This window comes from Rhinoderma darwinii, chromosome 6 (assembly GCF_050947455.1).
Source record: "Rhinoderma darwinii isolate aRhiDar2 chromosome 6, aRhiDar2.hap1, whole genome shotgun sequence".
NCBI lineage: Eukaryota > Metazoa > Chordata > Amphibia > Anura > Rhinodermatidae > Rhinoderma > Rhinoderma darwinii.
Window position 1 is genome coordinate 55806815 of NC_134692.1, and position 22058 is coordinate 55828872.

The 22058-nt window shown below is 42.4% G+C and overlaps 1 protein-coding gene across 1 annotated transcript in view; it reads right to left on the reverse strand.

Moving 5' to 3' along the window:
* Nucleotides 1-10284: 10284 nt before the first annotated feature.
* The window catches only part of LOC142655527 (aldehyde oxidase 2-like), a 90860-nt gene continuing 79086 nt past the window's right edge, over nucleotides 10285-22058 (reverse strand). The window contains exons 24-26 of the mRNA XM_075829786.1: nucleotides 21838-21903; nucleotides 12019-12207; nucleotides 10285-11257 (exon numbers count right to left, since the gene is read on the reverse strand). Of these exons, the coding sequence (XP_075685901.1) occupies nucleotides 11012-11257; nucleotides 12019-12207; nucleotides 21838-21903 (501 nt within the window). The 3' untranslated portion in view covers nucleotides 10285-11011. The remainder of the gene's footprint in view (nucleotides 11258-12018; nucleotides 12208-21837; nucleotides 21904-22058) is intronic.

Below are 22058 nucleotides of genomic sequence, written 5' to 3' on the forward strand. Positions count from 1 at the left end.
TGATCTCAAGGCAGCTGGGACCACAGTCACCAAGAAAACCATTGGTAACATATTACGCCGTAATGGATTAAAATCCTGCAGTGCCCGCAAGGTCCCCCTGCTCAAGAAGGCACATGCGCGTCGAGGTGCTTGGTGTCCAGGTGTCCTATCCCACCAGTATCATGTCCTCAACAGGTATTGTGTTCTATTTCTAACTGCCTATAGCTTGTTTCTGATTAGGTCTCCATTATCTTAAGCATGGTTGCTATACTTTACTGTTTGGAGGGACCTGTCAGTCTGATACTCATACACATGATATAAGCTATTACTTACCTGGGATGTGATTCTCTATTGGGAGGAATTATTTCTCTATATATAACTATTTTTGATACTGCATTTTGTGAACCTGGTACACTTTCTTTTAATTATATTTTATATGTCTATAGTATATACTTGGGAGGGGGTTAATTTTGCATGTTTTGTATTTATTGATGTTTAATAAAGTATAAATAAAAATATTTTGATATAATATTATTATGTCGAGATTTTTCTTTTCGGTTTAACATGTACAGGCCCATCTGAAGTTTGCAAGTGAACATCTGGATGATTCTGAGAGTGATTGGGAGAAGGTGCTGTGGTCAGATGAGACTAAAATTGAGCTCTTTGGCATTAACTCAACTCGCCGTTTTTGGAGGAAGAGAAATGCTGCCTATGACCCAAAGAACACCGTCCCCACTGTCAAGCATGGAGGTGGAAATATTATGTTTTGGGGGTGTTTCTCTGCTAAGGGCACAGGACTACTTCACCGCATCAATGGGAGAATGGATGGAGCCATGTACCGTCAAATCCTGAGTGACAACCTCCTTCCCTCCACCAGGACATTAAAAATGGCTCGTGGCTGGGTCTTCCAGCACGACAATTACCCGAAACATACAGCCAAGGCAACAGAGGAGTGGCTCAAAAAGAAGCACATTAAGGTCATGGAGTGGCCTAGCCAGTCTCCAGACCTTAATCCCATCGAAAACTTATGGAGGCAGCTGAAGATCCGAGTTGCCAAGCGACAGCCTCGAAATCTTAATGATTTACAGATGATCTGCAAAGAGGAGTGGGCCAAAATTCCATCTAACATGTGTGCAAACCTCATCATCAACTACTAAAAATGTCTGACTGCTGTGCTTGCCAACAAGGGTTTTGCCACCAAGTATTAAGTCTTGTTTGCCAAAGGGATCAAATACTTATTTCTCTGTGCACAATGCAAATAAATATATATAATTTTGACAATGTTATTTTTTTTTATTTTTTTTATATAATCTATCTCTCACTGGTAAAATTAACCTAGCCTAAAAATTCTAGACTGTTCATGTCTTTGACAGTGGGCAAACTTACAAAATCAGCAAGGGCTCAAATACTTATTTCCTCCACTGTATATATATATATATATATATATATATATATATATGCATGTATGTGTGTGTATATATATATATATATATATATATATATATATATATATATATATATATATGTGTATATATATATATGCCATTTCAGTGTCCGATATATTGTGCCCAGCATGTGCCACCAGAGATATACACCCCATAAACTGTAATGTGGGTTCTCCCGGGTACGGCAATACCCTACATGTGGCTGTTATTAGCTGCCTAGGTATGGGGCAGGGTTGAGAAGGAAAGGACCACCATTTGGCCTACTGGAGCTTTTCTGGTGCTAAGTCATGAATGCAGAAGCCCCTGAGGTACTGGTACGGTTGAAACCCCCAAGAAGTGACCCCATTTGAAAAACTACACCCCTTAAGACATTCATCTAGAGGTGTAGTGAGCATTTTGACCCAACAGGTACTGTGTAAAAGATAATGAGCAGCAGATGGTGCAGAGTAAGATTTGCAATTTTATATATATATATATATATATATATATATATATATATATATATATATATATGCCATTTTAGTGTCTGATATATTGTGCCTAGCATGTGCCACCGGAGATATACACCCCAAAAACTGTAATATGGGTTCTCCCAGGTACGGCAGTACCCTACATGTGGCTGTTATTAGCTGCCTGGGCACACAGCAGGGCTCAGAAGGGAAAGATGAGGGGATAAGCTGTGCGGAGTGCATCAGGGTAAATTAAAAATCAAGAGATGTATGATAAATTCTAAAACAATCTTTCATACAGAGCCCTGGTTTTTCGGGACACATGTCGCATTGGTATATTGTGTCCTTCCTTATCCCCCTCTTTGAGCAGACTCTGCAACTCTTTTGGCTTTTTCCCTTCTTGCCAGTTTGGGGAACTTCTCCTGGAAAATGTTGCCCTGGTACTATGCGTGTGGCCTCGCTTCCAGAAGTACTCAGTGCCCCCCCTTCCTGGTCCCTAAAGATTAGGTTCTTGATAACCACCTCTTGAAATTCCAGGAAAGTTCCCCTCTGGCCTGTACATCAACGTAGCACGTACGCATTGTACAATGCCATCTGTATGATATGCACGGCCAGCTTCTTATACCACACCCTTGATTTCTGCATGGAGCTGTAGGGCTTCAGGACTTGATCTGACAAGTCCACCCCTCCCATGTACCTATTTTAGTCCAGGATGCAGTCTGGTTTGGGGGTCTCTGTACTGGTACCTCGTACAGGTACATGGGTACTGGTGTGGCATCTCTCGTCCTTGTACTTGACACACAATATATTGCTGCTAGATTGTGCCCTGCTCTCACCCCTTTTGAGTGTTTGCCCAAGCAGTGTCTTAGGGAGGCCTCTCATATTTCTTCTAGCAATGCCGCAGTACTTCTGGAAGCGAGGCAGCTGAAGAGTGGGACGCTGGTATAAAAATTATCCAGGTAGAGGTGGTAACCCTGGTCCAGCAGTGGGTGCACCAAATCCCACACAATTTTTGCGATAATTCCCAGTAATGGGGGGCATTCTGGGGGCTGAATACTGCTGTCCTTCCCTTCATATATTCTAAATTTGTACGTTTACCCTGATGCACTCTCGCAAGGCTTATACATTTTCAAGCCATACCTTGCCCTCTTACTTGGCAGGTACTGGCAGAATTGAAGCCTCCCTTTAAAATATACCCGGGACTCATCAATAGAAATACAGTTCTCGGGGGTGTATGCTTTGGAAAACTGGGCGCTGAAATGGTCTAATAAGGGTCTCAGTTTATACAAACGGTCAAAACTGAGGTAATCTCGGGATGGGCACTGCTCATTGTCAGCATAATGTAAGAAGCGAAGTATTGCCTCATAACGCATCCTGTACATGGCCATGCGGTACATCGGGGCATGGTATAACATGTCTGTACTCCAGTAGGTCCTAATCAACGGCTTTTTCAGAAGCCCCATGTTCAAGAGCATTCCCCAGAACTTGCCCAACACTGCTGCGTCTACAGGAATCCACCTGTGGGATTGGGCATAAAATGATGTGGGGTTCTTTCTAATTTATTGTTGGGCATAAAAATTTGTCAGGGACACCATAAGCTCTATAAATTCATCCATGAAAAAAAACTTGAAAAAGTCCTTTTCACTGAGCCCTGCCATATTAAATTTTACCCCTGGGCTGCCCGTGTACTCAGGGATTTGGGGCTCGTAATTGTCTGGTGTGGTGGTCCAAATGGGGTCACTTCGCACAGAGGTTTCAACTGTTGCGGGGTCACTTCTCTCAGGGGTTTCAACTGTGGTGGATGTCTTGGGGCATCTCCTTGGGGATCCCTCCTCTTCATCACTGGATGAGGAGGTTGATAAATAAGAGTCTCACCATCTGACGAGTCTGTGTCAGAGGCAAGAAACGCTTAGACTTCTTCAAGAGAAAATGACCTTTGGGACATATTTTATTATTTATGTGTCACACGTGTAAATTTTGTGCTTAGACACGTGTATTGTGTATACAGCAAAATGTGTTCTCTTGCACAGGCAGAGCATGTGTGCCTGACAAGAACAAAATAAAAGTATACTTTTATTAGTACTTTTATTTGTACTACTAGAAGCAATAGACTGCTGCCTAAAACTTTTTTTTTATAGAACGATTCCCTGACTAACAAACCCTAAGGGTATGTGCACACGATAGCAGGCATTTACGTGTGAAAAGACAGACTGTTTTCAAGAGAAAACAGCTGCCTCGTTTCACACGTAAATGCTCCTCCTCGTAATATACGAGGCGTCTGTGACGCTCGTAAATCTTGAGCTGCTCTTCATTGAGTTCAATGAAGAACGGCTCAAATTACGTTGCAAAGAAGTGCCCTGCACTTCTTTGCCGAGGCAGTCAATTTACGCGTCGTCGTTTAACAGCTATCAAACGACGACGCGTAAATTACAGGTCGTCTGCACAATACGTCGGCAAACCCATTCTAATGAATGGGCAGATGTTTGCCGACATATTGCAGCCCTATTTTCAGACGTAAAACGAGGCATAATATGCCTCGTTTACGTCTGAAAATAGGTTGTGTGAACCCAGCCTTAAACTACCTGAGATGCTGCAGATAACTAAAATATCTAAACTTTTTTTATATATATACATTTTGATATATATATATTTTTTTAATTTTTATAGAACGAGTGAACTTCTCTGACACTAAACCTAACTAGATTTTATGTGAACTTCCCTGACACTAAACCTAACTATAGCGCCGATTCCCTGACGCTAAACCTAACTACGATGATGGATTCCTGACACTAAATTCTCTGACGCTAACGACTGATTTTAGGTCAACTTCCCTGACGCTAAACCTAACTACAGTGATGGATCCCTAATGTTAAAGAGGCTCTGTCCCCAGATTATAAGTGCCCCATCTCCTATATAATCTGATCGGCGCTGGAATGTAGATAACAGCAGTGGTTTTTATTTTGAAAAACGATCATTTTTGAGCAAGTTATGAGCAATTTTAGATTTAGTTTCTTAATGCCCAACTGGGCGTGTTTTTACTTTTGACCAAGTGGGTGTTGTAAAGAAGTGTATGAGGCTGACCAATCAGTGACCAATCAGTGTCCTGCACTTCTCATTGTTCCAGCCCAGCTTCTTTCACTGCACAATCACAATCTGCTGTGGATCATGCTGGGCTGGAACAATGAGAAGTGTATGAAACTGATTGGTCACTGATTGGTCAGCCTCATAAACTTCTTTACAACACCCACTTGGTCAAAAGTAAAAACACGCCCAGTTGGGCATTAAGAAACTAAATCTAAAATTGCTCATAACTTGCTCAAAAATGATCGTTTTTCAAAATAAAAACCACTGTTGTCATCTACATTCCAGCGCCGATCAGATTATGTAGGAGATAGGGCATTTATAGTCTGGTGACAGAGCCTCTTTAAACCTAACTATGGTGACGGATTCCTGACACTAAACCTAACTAACTGTGACTGATTCCTGATGCTATACCTAACTACGCTTTTTGACGGTTCCCTGACACTAACTAACCCTAATACTAAACTATATGCTGACTTTCTAAACTGACTTTTTTTTTGTTTTTATTATATTTTATAAAGAAAATGTAAAAAAAAAACATCCCCAGGTACCAAAAAATGTGGCCCTTAAGACTCAAAAGTGGTCAGTGATAGAGATCACTGACCAAAAATGTGGGTGACAAGGGGAACACAAGTGGAAAACAAGGACAGGAGTGGGAAGCAGAAGTGGATAGAAGGTGGGAAAAGTTTTGTAAACTGTACTGCAAGTTTTTTTTCTAAACTAAACTGCGCTGCTTCACGCCACAACCGCTCTCAATGACTCTCAAGCTCCAACAGAGAGCGGGTGCGTCGGGATCTGAGGTCAGAGCAGGAAATTATGTATGCGATTGCTGCTATTGGTCGGTCATCACTAACTAACCAATAGCAGCGATTGCGGAGGCGGGACCACTACGATTGGTCCCTGCACACTGAGCTGTGATAGCCTGCTGTTGGAAACAGCAGGCATCACAGCTCGATGAAACGCTGTGGGAAAATGGCGTTGCATTTTCTCCAGGGCGTACTATTCCGGCGCTGAGCGTGAACGATGCACTTAGCGCAACGGAATAGTACGTCGCTGGGCGCGAAGGAGTTAAGGAAGATGCAATCATGGACTCAAACCAGCAATTGTTTTTAATACCTTGCCCAATTTCTGATATAGACGGTATTTTATCAGATCTCCAGTATGAAGCTATTTTGGACCTTACCACTAGGAGATAGGACTGCCAATGGATATCCACATATGGAAGACAAGAGTTTTCCGGTTTTCCTCCAAGTCGCTAATATAGGTGCACAATCCCACCACATGTTCTTCAGTGTACCAATTTCATTACATCTCAAACAGGTGTGGGAAACCTTATAAAATCTATAAAGTTTGGAAGGAGAAAGATACCAGCGATAAATTAATGTTCTGGCATTTTCAATATGATTAGTGCATCTGGATATTGAAGGGATAATAGAAAATGCTAAATTCCATTGAGCATCTGAAATAGAAATATTAAGATCAGTTTCCCATTTTTGTAGATCGTTTTGGAGATTTTTGGGATAAGTACTTAGCAGTAACTTATGAGAGAAGGAAATGTTCCCTTTGGAATTGGTGCTAGAGGATATCCATTAATAGAGATGTGATTGGGTGGATGGGAGTGGCAGTAAGAAATTTTCAATAGCCCATTGTGAGGGTTGAGTTGTATCCGGGTCATTTTTAAGGTTGTATAAGTTTCCATAGTATTCTGCAAAGGAGTCAGCTATCTTTTGAGGATTTGAATTTTTTTTACCCATTGAATTTATAATAAAAGGGATTTTGATTTTCAAAGTCCTATTTTTACATTTGTTAGCTAACATTTTACTTGCCTTATTTCCTTGCCAATAGTATTTAATTTTATTCCTTCTTAAAGCATATTCACATTTATGGTTTAATAATTGTTAGATTTAATTTCTGAGGTTTTTTTAATTCTGAAATAATTTTCTTAGTTACTCTAGATTTGTTAAGATCCTCTAGGTGCTTAATTTTATCCAATAATTCTTGCGTATTGGCCATTTTTCTTTTTGGTTGCAGATAGTTTTAAGAGGTGTCTCTAAGAACCGCCTTATGTGTGCACCAGTTGTTAAAAATGGATGTATCTTTGGGATCATTAAGGTCAAGAAAATCTTTCAATGTTTTTTCTATGAGAATACAGTTATCATCATTGTTTAAGAGAGAGTTGTTTAATCTCTAGGGAGAAGTGGGAACATTATTAAATTGTTCTGTAATGCAGATTTTAACTGGTGCGTGATCCGACCAGGTTATTGTTCCTATGGAAGGGTTAATAATTATTTGAAGTAACCACTGGTCTACAACAATAAAGTCAATTCTGGAATAACTTTGATGGGGATGGGAGAAAAATGTAAAATCCTTTTCGGAAGCATGAAACGTTCCCCATGAATCACAAAGATGTTCCTTAAAGAAAATATTATGGATGTCCGTATTTTTCTCATGCGGTTTAGATTGACTTTTATCCAAGTGTGGATTCAAAACCTTATTAAAATCCCCACATATCATAAGTGCACCAAATTTGTTTTTATCAATGCATTTAAGTACATGTTTCAAAAATGTATCCTGATGTGTATTAGGAGCATATATGGAGACCAAGGTGAATTTTTGGTTATTAATAATGCAATTCAAGATAATATATCTATCCCACTTGTGGATAACTTGAACTTGTTGAAAAGCCAAAGAATTTTTAACAGCTATTAAAACACCCTTCTTTTTATGTTTGTTAGGGGTACAAAATATATTGGGGAATTGAGAATGTTTGACCCTGTGTATGTCTTTCTCTAAGAGATGCGTTTCTTGGGCACAGATGATATCACAATTAAGTGATTTGCATTCTCTCCATAGAAGTGAGCGTTTGAATGGGCTATTAAGGCCTTTAACATTCAATGAGGAAATTTTGAACACCATAATAAATGTGTAAGAAATATGTTCTGCAGATTATGAAAATGAAAGAGGCTCTGTCACCAGATTCTCAAACACCTATCTCCTATTGCATTTGATCGGCGCTGCAATGTAGATAACAGCAACGTTTTTTGTTTTTTTTAAACGTTCATTTTTGGCCAAGTTTTGAGCTATTTTATATTTATGCAAATGAGCTTTGAAATGGACAACTGGGCGTTTTTTTTTCGTTATGTCCAACTGGGCGTGTATTGTGTTTTTAACTGGGCGTGTTTATGTGTATGAAGCTGACCAATCCGTGACCAGTCAGCATCATACACTCCTCAACATCTGCACGCTCCTCTCCTGAAATATTCTGTGCTGCTGTGAACTCTGCTCTTACCATTACGTAGCTCTCAGTCTGTTACCTCTCCTCCACTCCTGTCCTCAATAACACCTTCACATGATTGGCAAGTCACCACCCCGCACAAGATCCTACTGCACAGCTGACAGCCGTCAGCTGTATAGCTAAAAGCACGGTTGTGTTGGAAGCGCGCCCTGCTCTGTCTCACTTAGCAGCTGGGTGTGTTCCCCTCATCTAGCTGCTACGTTCTATCCTGACCGCCGGTGAATTCTCCGTGCGGTCTTTGCAGTGCTGCTACCCTGTTTACCTACGGGAGCAGAACGCGGCTCCTGAAATACTCTGTGCTGCCTTAAACTCTGTGTACAGGTCAGCCTGACTTTATTATTTGCACACTGCATGGCTCTGTACCAATGCCACTGATGTGTGATGTTTTATTTTATGATCATTATAATTGGCATGTTTATTTTTTTCATTTTTTTGCCTAAGCTGGGGTATGATTAATTTTGGGGTTCTGAGGGCTTATCTCCTGTGAGAGCAAATGATCAGCATGTTGAAATCCAATAAGTCTGATTCTTCTTACCCCCGACATCAGTATGTTCGGCCGACATTCATTTAATGTGTATGGGAACCTCTAGAGTGCCTGAGAAGAAGACGGGTAGCACAGTGGCTCAGTGGTTAACACTGTTGCTTTGCAGAACTGGGGTCCTGGATTCAAATTTGTACAAAAACAACATCTGCATGGAGTTTATATGTTCTCCTCTTGTTTGCTTGGGTACTCTGGTTTCCCTCCCAAAAATATATCGATAGGGAATAAATACTATGAGCCCTACTGAGGACAACGAGCAATGACAACTTCTGTACAGCTCTGCAGAATATGTTGGCACTATATAAATAAATAAAACAGAAGGAGTGACTTTCTTGTTATGCGGCTGTCCCAACAAATCTATAGAACTACAAGATATTCTCATAAAGACAAGCAAAGAAACTAACAGAAGAAGCAGCGGATTATGCCAATTGTGGCTAAAGACCGGAAAACATGATACAGAGAAATAGTATTATTGTTATTAATACTACATTTACAAGAATTTATATTTCAGATTCATGTAAAAATACAGCTATGTAATATTATATGTATATTGTTTTTCACTACCTCAATAAAGCACATGATAAAAGGCCTCTGCCTCTTGCCTATTTCATGCATGTGTACCATGGAATTGATAAAATGAAGTTACTGCTTCCTATCAGCACCTGGGCTCCGCTGTGTTGTCTTCTATTCGTGTGCATGATCGTTGTCTCTTAAAATTGATCAGTTATATAGAAACGTGTAATCTTAATTTTCAGGATTTGTCCACTGTCAATGCCTCTGGTTCTTGGCCCTTAATCATAATCTGATATTTTTGTTCCTGTCTTCTGCATTGCCTTAGGCAAAACACAGATAGAGGTTTCCCCATTAACATTTCCTCCAACATTCGCAGACACACAACCAAAATCTAACAGACTAGCCAACAGTCTGAGTTGAGCATTTTTTAGGAATAACATAGTTCATGAAAACTTTAAAGTAGCAGAATGTTATTGGGAAAGTGCTGGATGAACAGTAAATTAAGTAAAGCATAAGGGCAAGTTCAGATTGGGGTGGATTCCGCATCGCAAATCAACAGCAATTTACAGTACAATATAAGTGAATGGGGATTTATAAACCCCACCCACAGGTAACGGGAAAAAAACGCAATGAAAGCAGAGCATACTGTTGTGGAGAAGCGGCAGATTTTCACAGCGGAATTCAGCCTTCACAAAGCATACACTGAACCTGGAGCAAATCTGCAACCAAATCTACATGTAACATATGCGGATTTTGCCGCAGATTCGTGAATTTGTGGCAAAATGCAAGGCGGAAATTGCACGCCACGTCTGAACATGCCCTAAGTATTAAGAGTGTTTCACATATTTCATCTGTATGACAAAAAACATGTTTACTAAAATTTATTAAGGACCAGGATATTCTCACAATAATCTACAGCTGGAGAAGACTGCAAAAAGTAATATTTAATAATTAATTTGGTAATTACATTAAATTTCTAATATTTTCTTATGAATTGACATCATATTGGACAGATGAAACTTTTCAAAAATAAGTCCCCTTATGCAAAACAGAATCAGAGCCTGACATATTTCACATATGATAGGGAGGTGGTATACTAAGGGTATGTTCACACATAGTGACCAAAAACGTCTGAAAATACGGAGCTGTTTTAAGGCGAAAACAGCTCCTGATTTTCAGACGTTTTTTTAACAACTCGCGTTTTTTGCAGTGTTTTTTACGGCCGTTTTTTGAGCTGTTTTTCAATGGAGTCAATGAAAAACGCCTCCAAAAACGTCCCAAAAAGTGTCCTTCACTTCTTTAAACGAGCCGTCATTTTACGCGCCGTATTTTGACAGTGACGCGTAAAATAAAGGCTTGTGGGAATAGAACATCGTCAATTCCCATTGCAAGCCATGGGCAGATGTTTGTAGGCGTAATGGAACCGTTTTTTCAGGCATAATTCGAGGCGTAAAACGCCTGAATTACCTCTGAAAACAGTGCGTGTGAACATACCCCAAGTCTTGCTTTGAGGCAGCATCTCTGTAAAAAGTCCCAAATAACCAATTCAAATATTACAAAACCTACTCAAATCCTTTGCCGTATAATCCTTCACCTCTTCCACAGAAGGTTAGTCCATGAATCCACCACCCATTCCGTAACACAGTGTTTGCTCATAGTCCTCAAGCTTAGTCCATAATTATGCAGCCAGGCATTTTTGTGGGTCCTATTAATTCATTCCATTACTATTGATATTTTCAGTTAAGTGGTCATCCAAAGTCAATTCTTGTTTATCTGAAGTCTGTTTCGCGTCGATCAGGTGGTTGCCACAAGCTATTCGCACATGTTGAGGCCTGGCTGGGACAGGGAGCAGGATCGTTCCAGGTAAACCTATGTGTTGTCGGGCAGCCAAAACAGCATCCTTTATGGCAAAGAACACAGAGGAACCCAGAAAGGCCGACACCTCTTCCACGGCCTAAAATACATTAAAAAGGGTTAAATACTATAAAATGAACAAATGGCACATACATTTTTTAGTCACATTTTTTGCCAGCAGTCACACTATATCTATTTTATCAATATGGAGCATTGGGGACTTAGGCCTCATGCACACGTCCGTAGCTGTGTGCACGGCACGGATTGCCGCAGATTGACATCCGCGGGCCGTCTGCAAATCAAGGACCGTGCACACATTTCAATGAGCCCAGACAATACACGGTCCGTGTAAACTACGGTTGTCTGCATGGGCCCATAAAAATGTATAGGTCCGCAAGTCATCCGCATTTCTGCGGATGAATTGCGGACGCAAAAACACGTTCGTGTGCATGAGGCCTAATTGTGCACAAATAAAAAGATAATTGGTTTCTCTGCCTACTGTAAAATATAATGACTATATTGACACATTCAGTTTTTGGCAGCGCTACTTACAAAACTGGTTTTTGGGAGTGCAACCTAGGTAAATGTGATTGGTATTTGCCGCCTTTGCCAGCTTTCTCATTAAACAATGGCTAATATTTTAAAGCACATTTACCATAGAAAAAAACACACGAAAATGACAAGTAAATATAAGTCCTTGAGTTGTCATCTTGTGTAAGATTCTACTTTACAGTATAAATTGTGTGACAACTAAAAGGACCATATATTGCTTGCAGAGGGTTTGTCACCGAGCGTTCCCAGGCACATAAATAGCAATTCTGCGTAGTTACTTGGCACTGCTAATAGGTTATTCCAGCTTACTTTAGGAGAACATCCCACATACGGATTTGGAGTTGAAGGGAGCAGAGTTACATTGAGCTGTTCGGGCTCCCTTCTGCTGCTCAGAACGTCGGCTTGGTTAGGGTGGGCACCATTCATGGTTGGTTGAAGGCTGTATTTTAAATCATCATTTGTGTACAGTCCAAGTCCTTGATTAAAAGCATTTTTAATCTGTAAAATTAATGATAAAAATAAGAAAAATATTATTAGTGAAAGCAGTGATTCTGGAAGAGCAGCAGTTATATGGCAGAAAGCAGACGTATATAGCAGCCCTAGTGATCTATAAATTTTTTTACACTTATTCTTTTTTATATACATTATATCTACAGATAAAAAAAACCCTCCCAGCACAAAATAAGACAAAATAAAAATTGAAACACATAATAATCATTTGGTGACGACACTGCATAAGAGGTGGGTCATTCCATTGATAGAGATAGAGAGCAACCTAACTATTGTGGCATTGGGAATAAATAATCTGCTCATTGGAGACAAAACATTAAGCACTTGGCCAAACGTAGGACGCTCTCTGTCCCTCACATTGTTAAAATTTCTGCCTTGCGTCCACCAAGCTTCATCTGATGTCATCCGTATCTCACGTGTTTTTTATGTCAGCAAAATAAACTGAAGGAGGTGTTTTTTTTTCTCCTCATCATTTTTTTAGCAACTGTTGCGTGAATCACGCACAGCACACGTATGAAGTCCGTGCGCTGTCCGTTTTTTTCACGCACCCATTGACTTCAATGGGTGCGTGATGCGCAAATAACGCACAAAAATAGGACATGAAGTGAGTTTCACACAGCGGACACACGCTGCGTGAAAAACACTGAATGTTTGAATGGCCCCATTGAATTGCATAGGTCCGTGTGACGTCCGTTGTTTTAACGCGCGTAACATGGACGTGAAATACGCTCGTGTGAATAAGGCCTTAGGCTATATGGACACGATGCATAATTTGGTACAGAAAATATGCATCAAAACCACAGATAAACACAGGTGATTCTGCAGGTAAAATCTGCACCTTATGGTGCTTTTTTTTTAATGCGTTTATAGGTCAGTTTTTTATATTTTGATGCGGTAACAGCTGCAGATTTTATGCTGCAGTTTTGGTGCGTTTTTCTTTTTACATAAGCTTACATGCTGTGGTATTTAAAGTACGCACCGCAGGTCAATTTACGTGTAGATAAGATTACTTGACATCTCATTTACTTTGCTTGTACTGTTCCTATGTTCACTTGTAGCGTAAACAATGCGGAATTTCCACAACAGAATTAATTCTGCTTAATTTACAGTAGCGGCAAAATGAATGAGATTTTCCAAAACCGCAGAAAAGTCGTGCGATAAGTGTTCTGCAGTGCGACTTTCAAAACCGCAGCATGTCAATTTACATGCTGCGTATTCTGTGGGGAGATGCTGCATGTTTGGCCCATAGACTTTAATGGGAGCATAAATTCTGCACTAAAACTGTTTTGGTTTTTTTCGTTTTGTACAGCATTGACGCTGCAGAAACATAGTAAAAACCGTTGGAAATCCGCAGGTGCACATGAAGTTTGCTATAATAAGTGCTTAACACTAAATCCACAGGTAAAACTGCTGCAATATGCGTGGCAAAAATGTACTCTTTGATGCCGATTTCTGTGCTTGATTTACCTGAGGTTTTTTGAGATTCCACTGCAGATTTTCTGTTGCAGAGAAACTGCAGCGTCTCTTGCCTGTGGGAACATACCCTAAGGGCAAAGCCACACGTGGCGGAATTCCTCTTGAATTCCGCAGCGGACACTCCGCAGCGTTAATCCGCAGCGGAGCCTTTTGTCCATTGACTTCCACTTTTATTTAGCAGTGTTCGTTTAGACGATGCGTAAAATTCCACTGCGGAGCATAGGCTGCGGAGCGGAATTTGGTGTCCGCAGCATGCTAGGGCTGTTGCGGAGTTGTGGCGGACTGGTTGTGGACTCACGGCGGAATTTCTCCATTGACTTCAATGGAGATTCTAAATTCCGCAGCTGTCATGAAAATGTTATATGTGCTGCGGATGCGTCTTGCTTTTTTGACATGACATTTCTTCATTCTGGCTGGACCTATGTATTTCTAGGTCTACAGCCAGACTGAGGAAGTCAATGGGGCTCCCGTAATTACGGGAGCGTTGCTAGGAGACGTCAGTAAATAGTCACTGTCCAGGGTGCTGAAAGAGTTAAGCGATCGTCAGTAACTGTTTCTGCACCCTGGACAGTGACTACCGATCCCAATATACAGCAACCTGTCAAAAAAATAGAAGTTCATACTTACCGAGAACTCCCTGCTTCTGTCTCCAGTCCGGCTTCCCAGGATGACGTTCCAGTCTAAGTGACGGCTGCAGCCAATCACAGGGTGCAGCGGTCACATGGACTGCCGCGTCATCCAGGGAGGTCGGGCTGGATGCCGAAAGAGGGACGCGTCACCATGACAACGGCCGGTAAGTATGAAATTCGTTTACTTTCACTAGGGAAAGTGCTGTCCCTTCTCTCTATCCTGCACTGAATAGAGAGAAGGGAAGCACTTTTCCCGCAGTCCGCAGCAGCTAGTCCGCATCAATTTACTGCACATTTTGGGCAGATCCGCCGCAGAATCTGCAACGCAGATTCTGTGCGGCATTGATGCGGACAGTTGCGGAGGAAATCCGCCACGTGTGGGCATGCCCTAAATCCTTGTTCACACAGTGCAGATGTGCTGCAGATTTTGCATGCATTTTTTTAAGCCAAAACCAGAATTGGATCCGATTCCGTTCCTGTTTTTGGCTTGAAAAATACATGCGAAATCTGCATCAAATCTGCACTGTGCCTTTGTACTGTTAGGCCGTGTTCCCATGTAACAAACGCTGCAGAATTTCCGGAACGGAATTCTGTTCGGGGATTCCGCAGCATTTACAGTAGAAGCAAAGTGGATGAGATTAAGAAAATCTCATGCTGTGGAAATAAATTGCAGTGAAAACGTAAAAAAATTGACCTGCGGTGCGGAATTTAAATGTCAATTTATGCTGCGTTTTCGTTGCTTTTCTGTTGCAGGTTTTCCCCATAGGATGCAAAACCTGCAACAGAAAGAACAGTATTGCAACTTTTGTGGCGGAATCGCAGCAATTCCACTGCAAAAATCGCAACTCAGAAAAAATTAATAAAAATACTTACCCGGAACTCCCTGCTTCTTCCTCCAGTCCGGCCTCCTGGGATGACGTTTTATCCCATGTGACAGCTGCAGCCAATCACAGATTGCAGCTGTCACATGGGCTGTAGCGTCATCCAGGGAGGCCGGACCAGCCGGCAAAGGAGGGACGCATCACCATGAAAACGGCCTAGGTAAGTATGGATGTTTTTTTTTTTTTTATTCCTACGCTGCTTACCGCAGTGGAAATTCCGACTGAAAAAACGCACTACAATGTGGCACGGTTTTTCGGACGGAATGTGCTGTGGGTACCAGGGGGTATACGCTAGATGGTTTTAGCGTATCATCGACCTATGTGAACCGGGCCTCAGTGTTACGTAGCGTAAACGCTGCAGAATTTCCGCAAAAGAATTGGGTGCAGAAATTCCACCGCAATTAGGCTGGGTTCACACGACCTATTTTCAGACGTAAACGAGGCGTAATATGCCTCGTTTTACGTCTGAAAATAGGGCTGCAATACGTCGGCAAACATCTGCCCATTCATTTGAATGGGTTTGCCGACGTACTGTGCAGACAACCTGTAATTTACAGCTGTCAAACGACGACGCGTAAATGGACTGCCTCGGCAAAGAAGTGCAGGGCACTTCTTTGCCACGTAATTTAAACTGTTCTTCATTGAACTCAATGAAGCACAGCTCAAGATTTACGAGCGTCTCAGACGGCTCGCAAAATGCGAGGAGGAGCATTTACGTGTGAAACGAGGCAGCTGTTAACAGTCTGTCTTTTCACACGTAAATGCCTCTCATCGTGTGAACATACCCTTACAGTAGCAGCAAAGTGGATGAGATTCAGAAAATCTCATGCCCACACTGCGGGGAAAAAATTCAACATAAACATTAATAAATTGACATGCAGAATTAAAATCCGCATCGTGTCAATTTATGCTGCGTTTTTGTTGATTTTCTGTTGCAGGTTCATTGGGGATACAAAACCCGCAACAGAAAGCCAAGTTTTGGGACTTTTGTGGCGAAATCACAGTGATTACGCTGCAAAAATCGCAACTCGGGGAAAAAAAAATCATACTTACTCAGAACGCTGTCCTTTCTGCAGTCCGGCCTCCTGGGATGATGTTTCATCCCATGTGACAGCTGCAGCCAATCACAGGCTGCGGCATCACAAGGCCTGCAACGTCATCATAGGAGGCCACGCAAAGAAGAAGGAGGAGGTAAGCATAAATGGCTTTTTTTCACATCGCTGCTTTCCGCAGCAGAAATTCCGTTAGAAAAACCGCACCACAATGTGGTGCAATTTTTCGGATGGAAAGTATTGCGGGTTCCAGGTCGGATCCGCTGCGCGATTTTTATGCAGTGTATCCGACCAGTGGGTACCCGGCCTAAGGGCATTTTCAGACGTGGGAGTCTTTCCGCTGCAAATGTTGCTGCAAATTCGCGGCAATTACGCAACGAATTTGCAGCAACATTTGCACTTGTGACAGGTAAGGGCATGCCCAGACGTGGCAGAGTTCTTCCGCCACTGTCCGCATCAATGCCGCACAGAATCTGCGTTGCAGATTCTGTTGCGGCTCTGCCTAAAATGGGCATTAAATTGATGCGGACTAGCCATTGCGTATTCAGGGAAAGAGGGCTTCCCTTCTCTCTATCAGTGCAGGATAGAGAGAAGGGACAGCACTTTCCCTAGTAAAAGTAAAAAGAAATTCATGCTTACCCGGCCGTTGTCTTGGTGACACGTCCCTCTTTCGCCATCCAGCCCGACCTCCCTGGATGACGCGGCAGTCCATGTGACTGCTGCAGCCTGTGATTGGGCTGGACTGGGAGGCCGGACAGGAGGAAGAAGCAGGGAGTTCTCGGTAAGTATGAACTTCTATTTTTTTTACAGGTTGATGTATATTGTGATTGGTAGTCACTGTCCAGGGTGCTGAAACAGTTACTGACGATCGCTTAACTCTTTCAGCACCCTGGACAGTGACTATTTACTGACGTCGCCTAGCAATGAGGGCTGACGCTTCATCCCATGTGACCGCCGCTGCAGCCAATCACAGACTGAAGCAGTCATCCCAGGAGGCCGGCCTGCTAGCATGGAATTCCCTGCGGCACACAGGGTGGATACGCTGCGTGTTATTATGCAGCATATCTGTCCTCTGTGAACTCAGCCTAAGGGCAAATTTAGACGTGGCGGAATTGCTGTTGAATTCCGTTGCAGATAGTCCGCAGTGGAAATCTGCAGCAGCCGTTTTTTACATTGGTTTCTATACATTTTTAGGTAACTTAGTTCAGACATTGCAGAAAATAACTGTGCGGAATTTAAGCTGTGCAGCATGCACATTTTGTTGCGGAGAAGCAGCGGAATTTTACTGCGGATTTCAGCAAAAACTGAAATTTGCGGCAAGTCTGCTGTGATATCCGTAACGTCTGAATTACCTGTCAAATATGCAAATGTTGCTGCAGAATCGTTGCGTAATTGCCGCGAATCTGCAGCAACATTTGCAGCGGAAAAATTCCGCCATGTCTGAATGTGCCCTAAGGGCGGGTTCACACATGGCGGAATTGCACTTAAATTCCGCTGCGGACACTCCGCAGCGTTAATCCGCAGCGGAGCCGTTTCTACATTGACTTTCACTTTAATTTCGCAGTGTTCGTTTACACGATGCGTACAATTCCGCTGCGGAGCATAGGCTGCGGAGCGGAATTTGGTGTCCGCAGCATGCTCTGTCTGTTGCGGAGCAGTGGCGGACTCATGGCGGAATTTCTCCATTGACTTCAATGGAGATTCAAAGTTCCGCAATGAAGTCCGCAGCTGTCATGCACATGTCATGTGTGCTGCGGATGCGTCTTGCTTTTTTTACTTGACATTTCTTCATTCTGGCTGGACCTATGTATTTCTAGGTCTACAGCCAGACTGAGGAAGTCAATGGGGCTCCCGTAATGACGGGAGCGTTGCTAGGAGACGTCAGTAAATAGTCACTGTCCAGGGTGCTGAAAGAGTTAAGCGATCGGCAGTAACTGTTTCTGCACCCGGGACAGTGACTACCGATCTCAATATACATGTATCTGTAAAAAAAAATGAAGTTCGTACTTACCGAGAACTCCCTGTTTCTGTCTCCAGTCCGGCCTCCCAGGATGACGTTTCAGAGTAAGTGACGGCTGCAGCCAATCACAGGCCAAGCACAGGCTGCAGCGGTCACATGGACTGGCGCGTCATCCAGGGAGGTCGGGCTGGATGCCGAAGGAGGGACGCGTCATAAAGACAACGGGCGGTAAGTATGAATTTCTTTTACTTTCACTAGGGAAAGTGCTGTCCCTTCTCTCTATCCTGCACTGATAGGGAGAAGGGAAGCACTTTTCCCGCAGTCCGCAGCAGCTAGTCCGCATCAATTTTCTGCACATTTTGTGCAGATCCGCAGCCGTAATCCGCAACCCGGATTAGGTGCGGCATTGATGCGGACAGTTGCGGAGGAATTCCGCCATGTGTGGTCATGCCCTTAGGGTTTGTTCCCACAGGCAAGAGACGCTGCAAATTTTCTGCAACAGAAAATCTGCAGCAGAATCTAAAAAATATGCAGGTAAATCAGACACAAAATTCTGCAGCAAATGCGTTTTTGCTGTGCATATTTTACCTGCGGATTTAGTGTGAAGCATTGCTTATAGCAAACTTTATCTGCACCCGCAGATTTTCTGCATTTTTTAGGGTAGGAACACACACAACGTATTCAGTGCTGATACACTGCATTAAGCTGGGCAGCGTATCAGCCCTGAACACCGCAGGGAATGCCGTCTGGAAAATGGCACCACATTGTGGTGCGTCTTTCCGTCGGAATTTCCGCTGCAAAGCGGCGCTGGAAAAAAAAACAAAAAACGTTCATACTTACCCCCTCCCTCTTATCGACGTGTAGTCCTTCCTCCTGGGATGACGTTGCAGGCCATATGATGGCTCGCAACATCATTCAGGGAGGCCGGACTGGAGAAGAAGCAGGGAACTCTTGGTAAGTATATCTTTATTTATTTTCTCGTACTTGCGGTTTTTGCGGCGCATCGCTGTAATTCCGCTGCAAATATCGCAAGACACTGCTTTGTTGTGGGTTTAAGCACCCCATTGAATTCAATGGGTTAACACGCAACAGAAGAGTTGCATATCCGCAGACTTAATTGACATGCTGCGGTTGAAGTAACCGCACCGCAGGTCAATTTATGTGTGGACATTTAGGCGGATATTTACCGCAGTGTGGGGACGAAATTTGTTGAAATCTCACCCACACTGCTGCTACTGTAATACGCTGCGGATTTTCCTCAATTAATCTATTGCGGAATGTCCGCTGTGTTTACGTTGTGTGTGTTCCTACCCTTTCAGTGTTTCTGCTGCATAAATGATGTGCTAACTGCAACAAAACTTAACAGAATAAATTGACATGCTGTGAATTTGAAAGTCATGCTGTGGATTTGAAAGTCATGCTGTGGATTTGAAAGTCATGCTGTGGATTTGAAAGTCACACCGCAGGAAACTTTCCGCATAACTTTTCTGCATATTTTATTTACGCAGCTTGTGGCTGAAATTTGCAAAATCTCATTCACTTTGCTGCTACTGTAAATGCTTTGGAATTTCCACACAGAATTCAGTTGCGACAATTCTACAGTGTTAACGCTGTGTGGGAACCCGGCCAAAGGTTGCACTCACAAGTGGCGTACTTGCATTCTATTCCTGCAGCATAAACATATGCTGCGGAAAACTTGACATATATGCCTTTGGAAAATATTTTTCCCATAGGCATGCATTGTAGCTTTCTGCAGCGTGTTTTTAGACTGCAGAAATACAATGACAGTGTGCCAGCAGACAAGTACGCAATGCAAGAGCACATCCTCAGGGCATGACCAGACGTGGCGGAGTTCTTCCACCACTCTCCGCATCAATGCCGCACAGAATCTGCTTTGCAGATTCTGTTGCGGCTCTGCCTAAAATGGCCATTAAATTGATGCGGACTAGCCGTTGCGTGTTGAGGTGAAAGTGCTTCCCTTCTCTCTATCAGTGCAGGATAGAGAGGAGGGACAGCCCTTTCCATAGTAAAAGTAAAAGAAATTCATACTTACCCGGCCGTTGTCTTGGTGACGCGTCCCTCTTTCGCCATCCAGCCCGACCTCCCTGGATGACGCGGCAGTCCATGTGACCGCTGCAGCCTGTGATTGGCCTGTGATTGGCTGCAGCCGTCACTTGGACTGAAACGTCATCCCGGGAGGCCGAACTGGAGGAAGAAGCAGGGAGTTCTCGGTAAGTAAGAACTTCTATTTTTTTTACAGGTTAATGTATATTGTGATCGGAAGTCACTGTCCAGGGTGCTGAAACAGTTACTGCCGATCGCTTAACTCTTTCAGCACCCTGGACAGTGACTATTTACTGACGTCGCCTAGCAACGCTCCCGTAATTACGGGTGCACACACGTAGTCACCCATAATTACGGGAGCCCCATTGACTTCCTCAGTCTGGCTGTAGACCTAGAAATACATAGGTCCAGCCAGAATGAAGAAATGTCATGGTAGTAAAACAAATACGCTGCGCAGCACACACACAACATCTGCGGACCTCATTGCGGAATTTTGACTCTCCATTGAAGTCAATGGAAAAATTCCGAAATGAGTCTGCAACAAGTCCGCTACACGTCCGCAACAGTCAGTGTATGCTGCGGACATCAAATTCCGCACCGCAGCCTATGCTCCGCAGCGGAATTGTACGCAACGTGTAAACGAACCCAACTAAAAAGCTGTGGAAAGCAATGGAGAAACGTGTACGCTGCAGATTCCAGAGCAATTCAGCCATGTCTGGTCATGCCCTAACTGTACAATTTAATAAATTTTTGACAAGGATGTGATGCAAAATTTAGATAAGAAAGAATCATGTAATTAAATAGCTAAATTCCTAATATAGAGTTAGGCTGGATTCACACACTGCTTTATGCTGCGTTTTTGGTGGCGTTTTCAGTGCCTTTTTGTGCGCATTTTTTTATTTATTTTTTTAATGCGGCCAATATTAAATGCACTACACACAACTGCATTTTGGTTTGTGGTGTTTGGAGGAAATGTCACATTTTTTTTGTTCCAGAAGCATCATGCTCTAGGTATGGCATTCTCTCAGTCAGACTCACGGAATCCGGCTTAGGACTGATTTACATGAGTAATTTTTGTAGAGTTTTTTTCACACGATTTTTATAATCGCGTTTGAACGTGCCATTTTTGGAAAAACCTCAATACAAAAAAACTCATGTAAATACACCCTTGAGCTGAATTGACACACAGCATTTTGCTGTTTTTTTAATGGCTTTTTTTTTGTGTTTTGTGGTGCTTTTTTTTAGTGCAGCTAGATGTTACAGTCTATAGTAAAATATCAAATGCACTACATACAACTGAGTTTTGGTTGGTGGCGTTTTTGAGGCAATTTTGTGGTCAGTGGTGTTTTTTTCCAAACAGCATGCTCCGGGTATGGCATTTTTTTCAGGCATTTTTCTCATAGGCTACTCTATAGGACTTCAAAAAGCCAGAAAAAAAGCATGTACAAAATTACACCAAATTAAAAACTCCACTAAATACGCCTTTACACTGCCTGAAAAATTCTGTGTGAATGAGGCATTGTGCAGTTAAAGGACCTCAAAGCAGTATTACCTACCTGTTCAATGTTCACAGCCTGACTTATACTGGAGCCAACATCAATAACAACATCTGTTCTTATATTCTGTGGGAAAAAAATATAAAAATAAATAATAATAAAAAAGAAAAAACTTAAAAAAAAGTCATGAAAAAACTGAGAATAAGCAACAACCCCCATGTTCACAGAGTATAATTTTGCTTGACTTTTTTTCAACCAAAATAGGGATTCGTTTAACCACT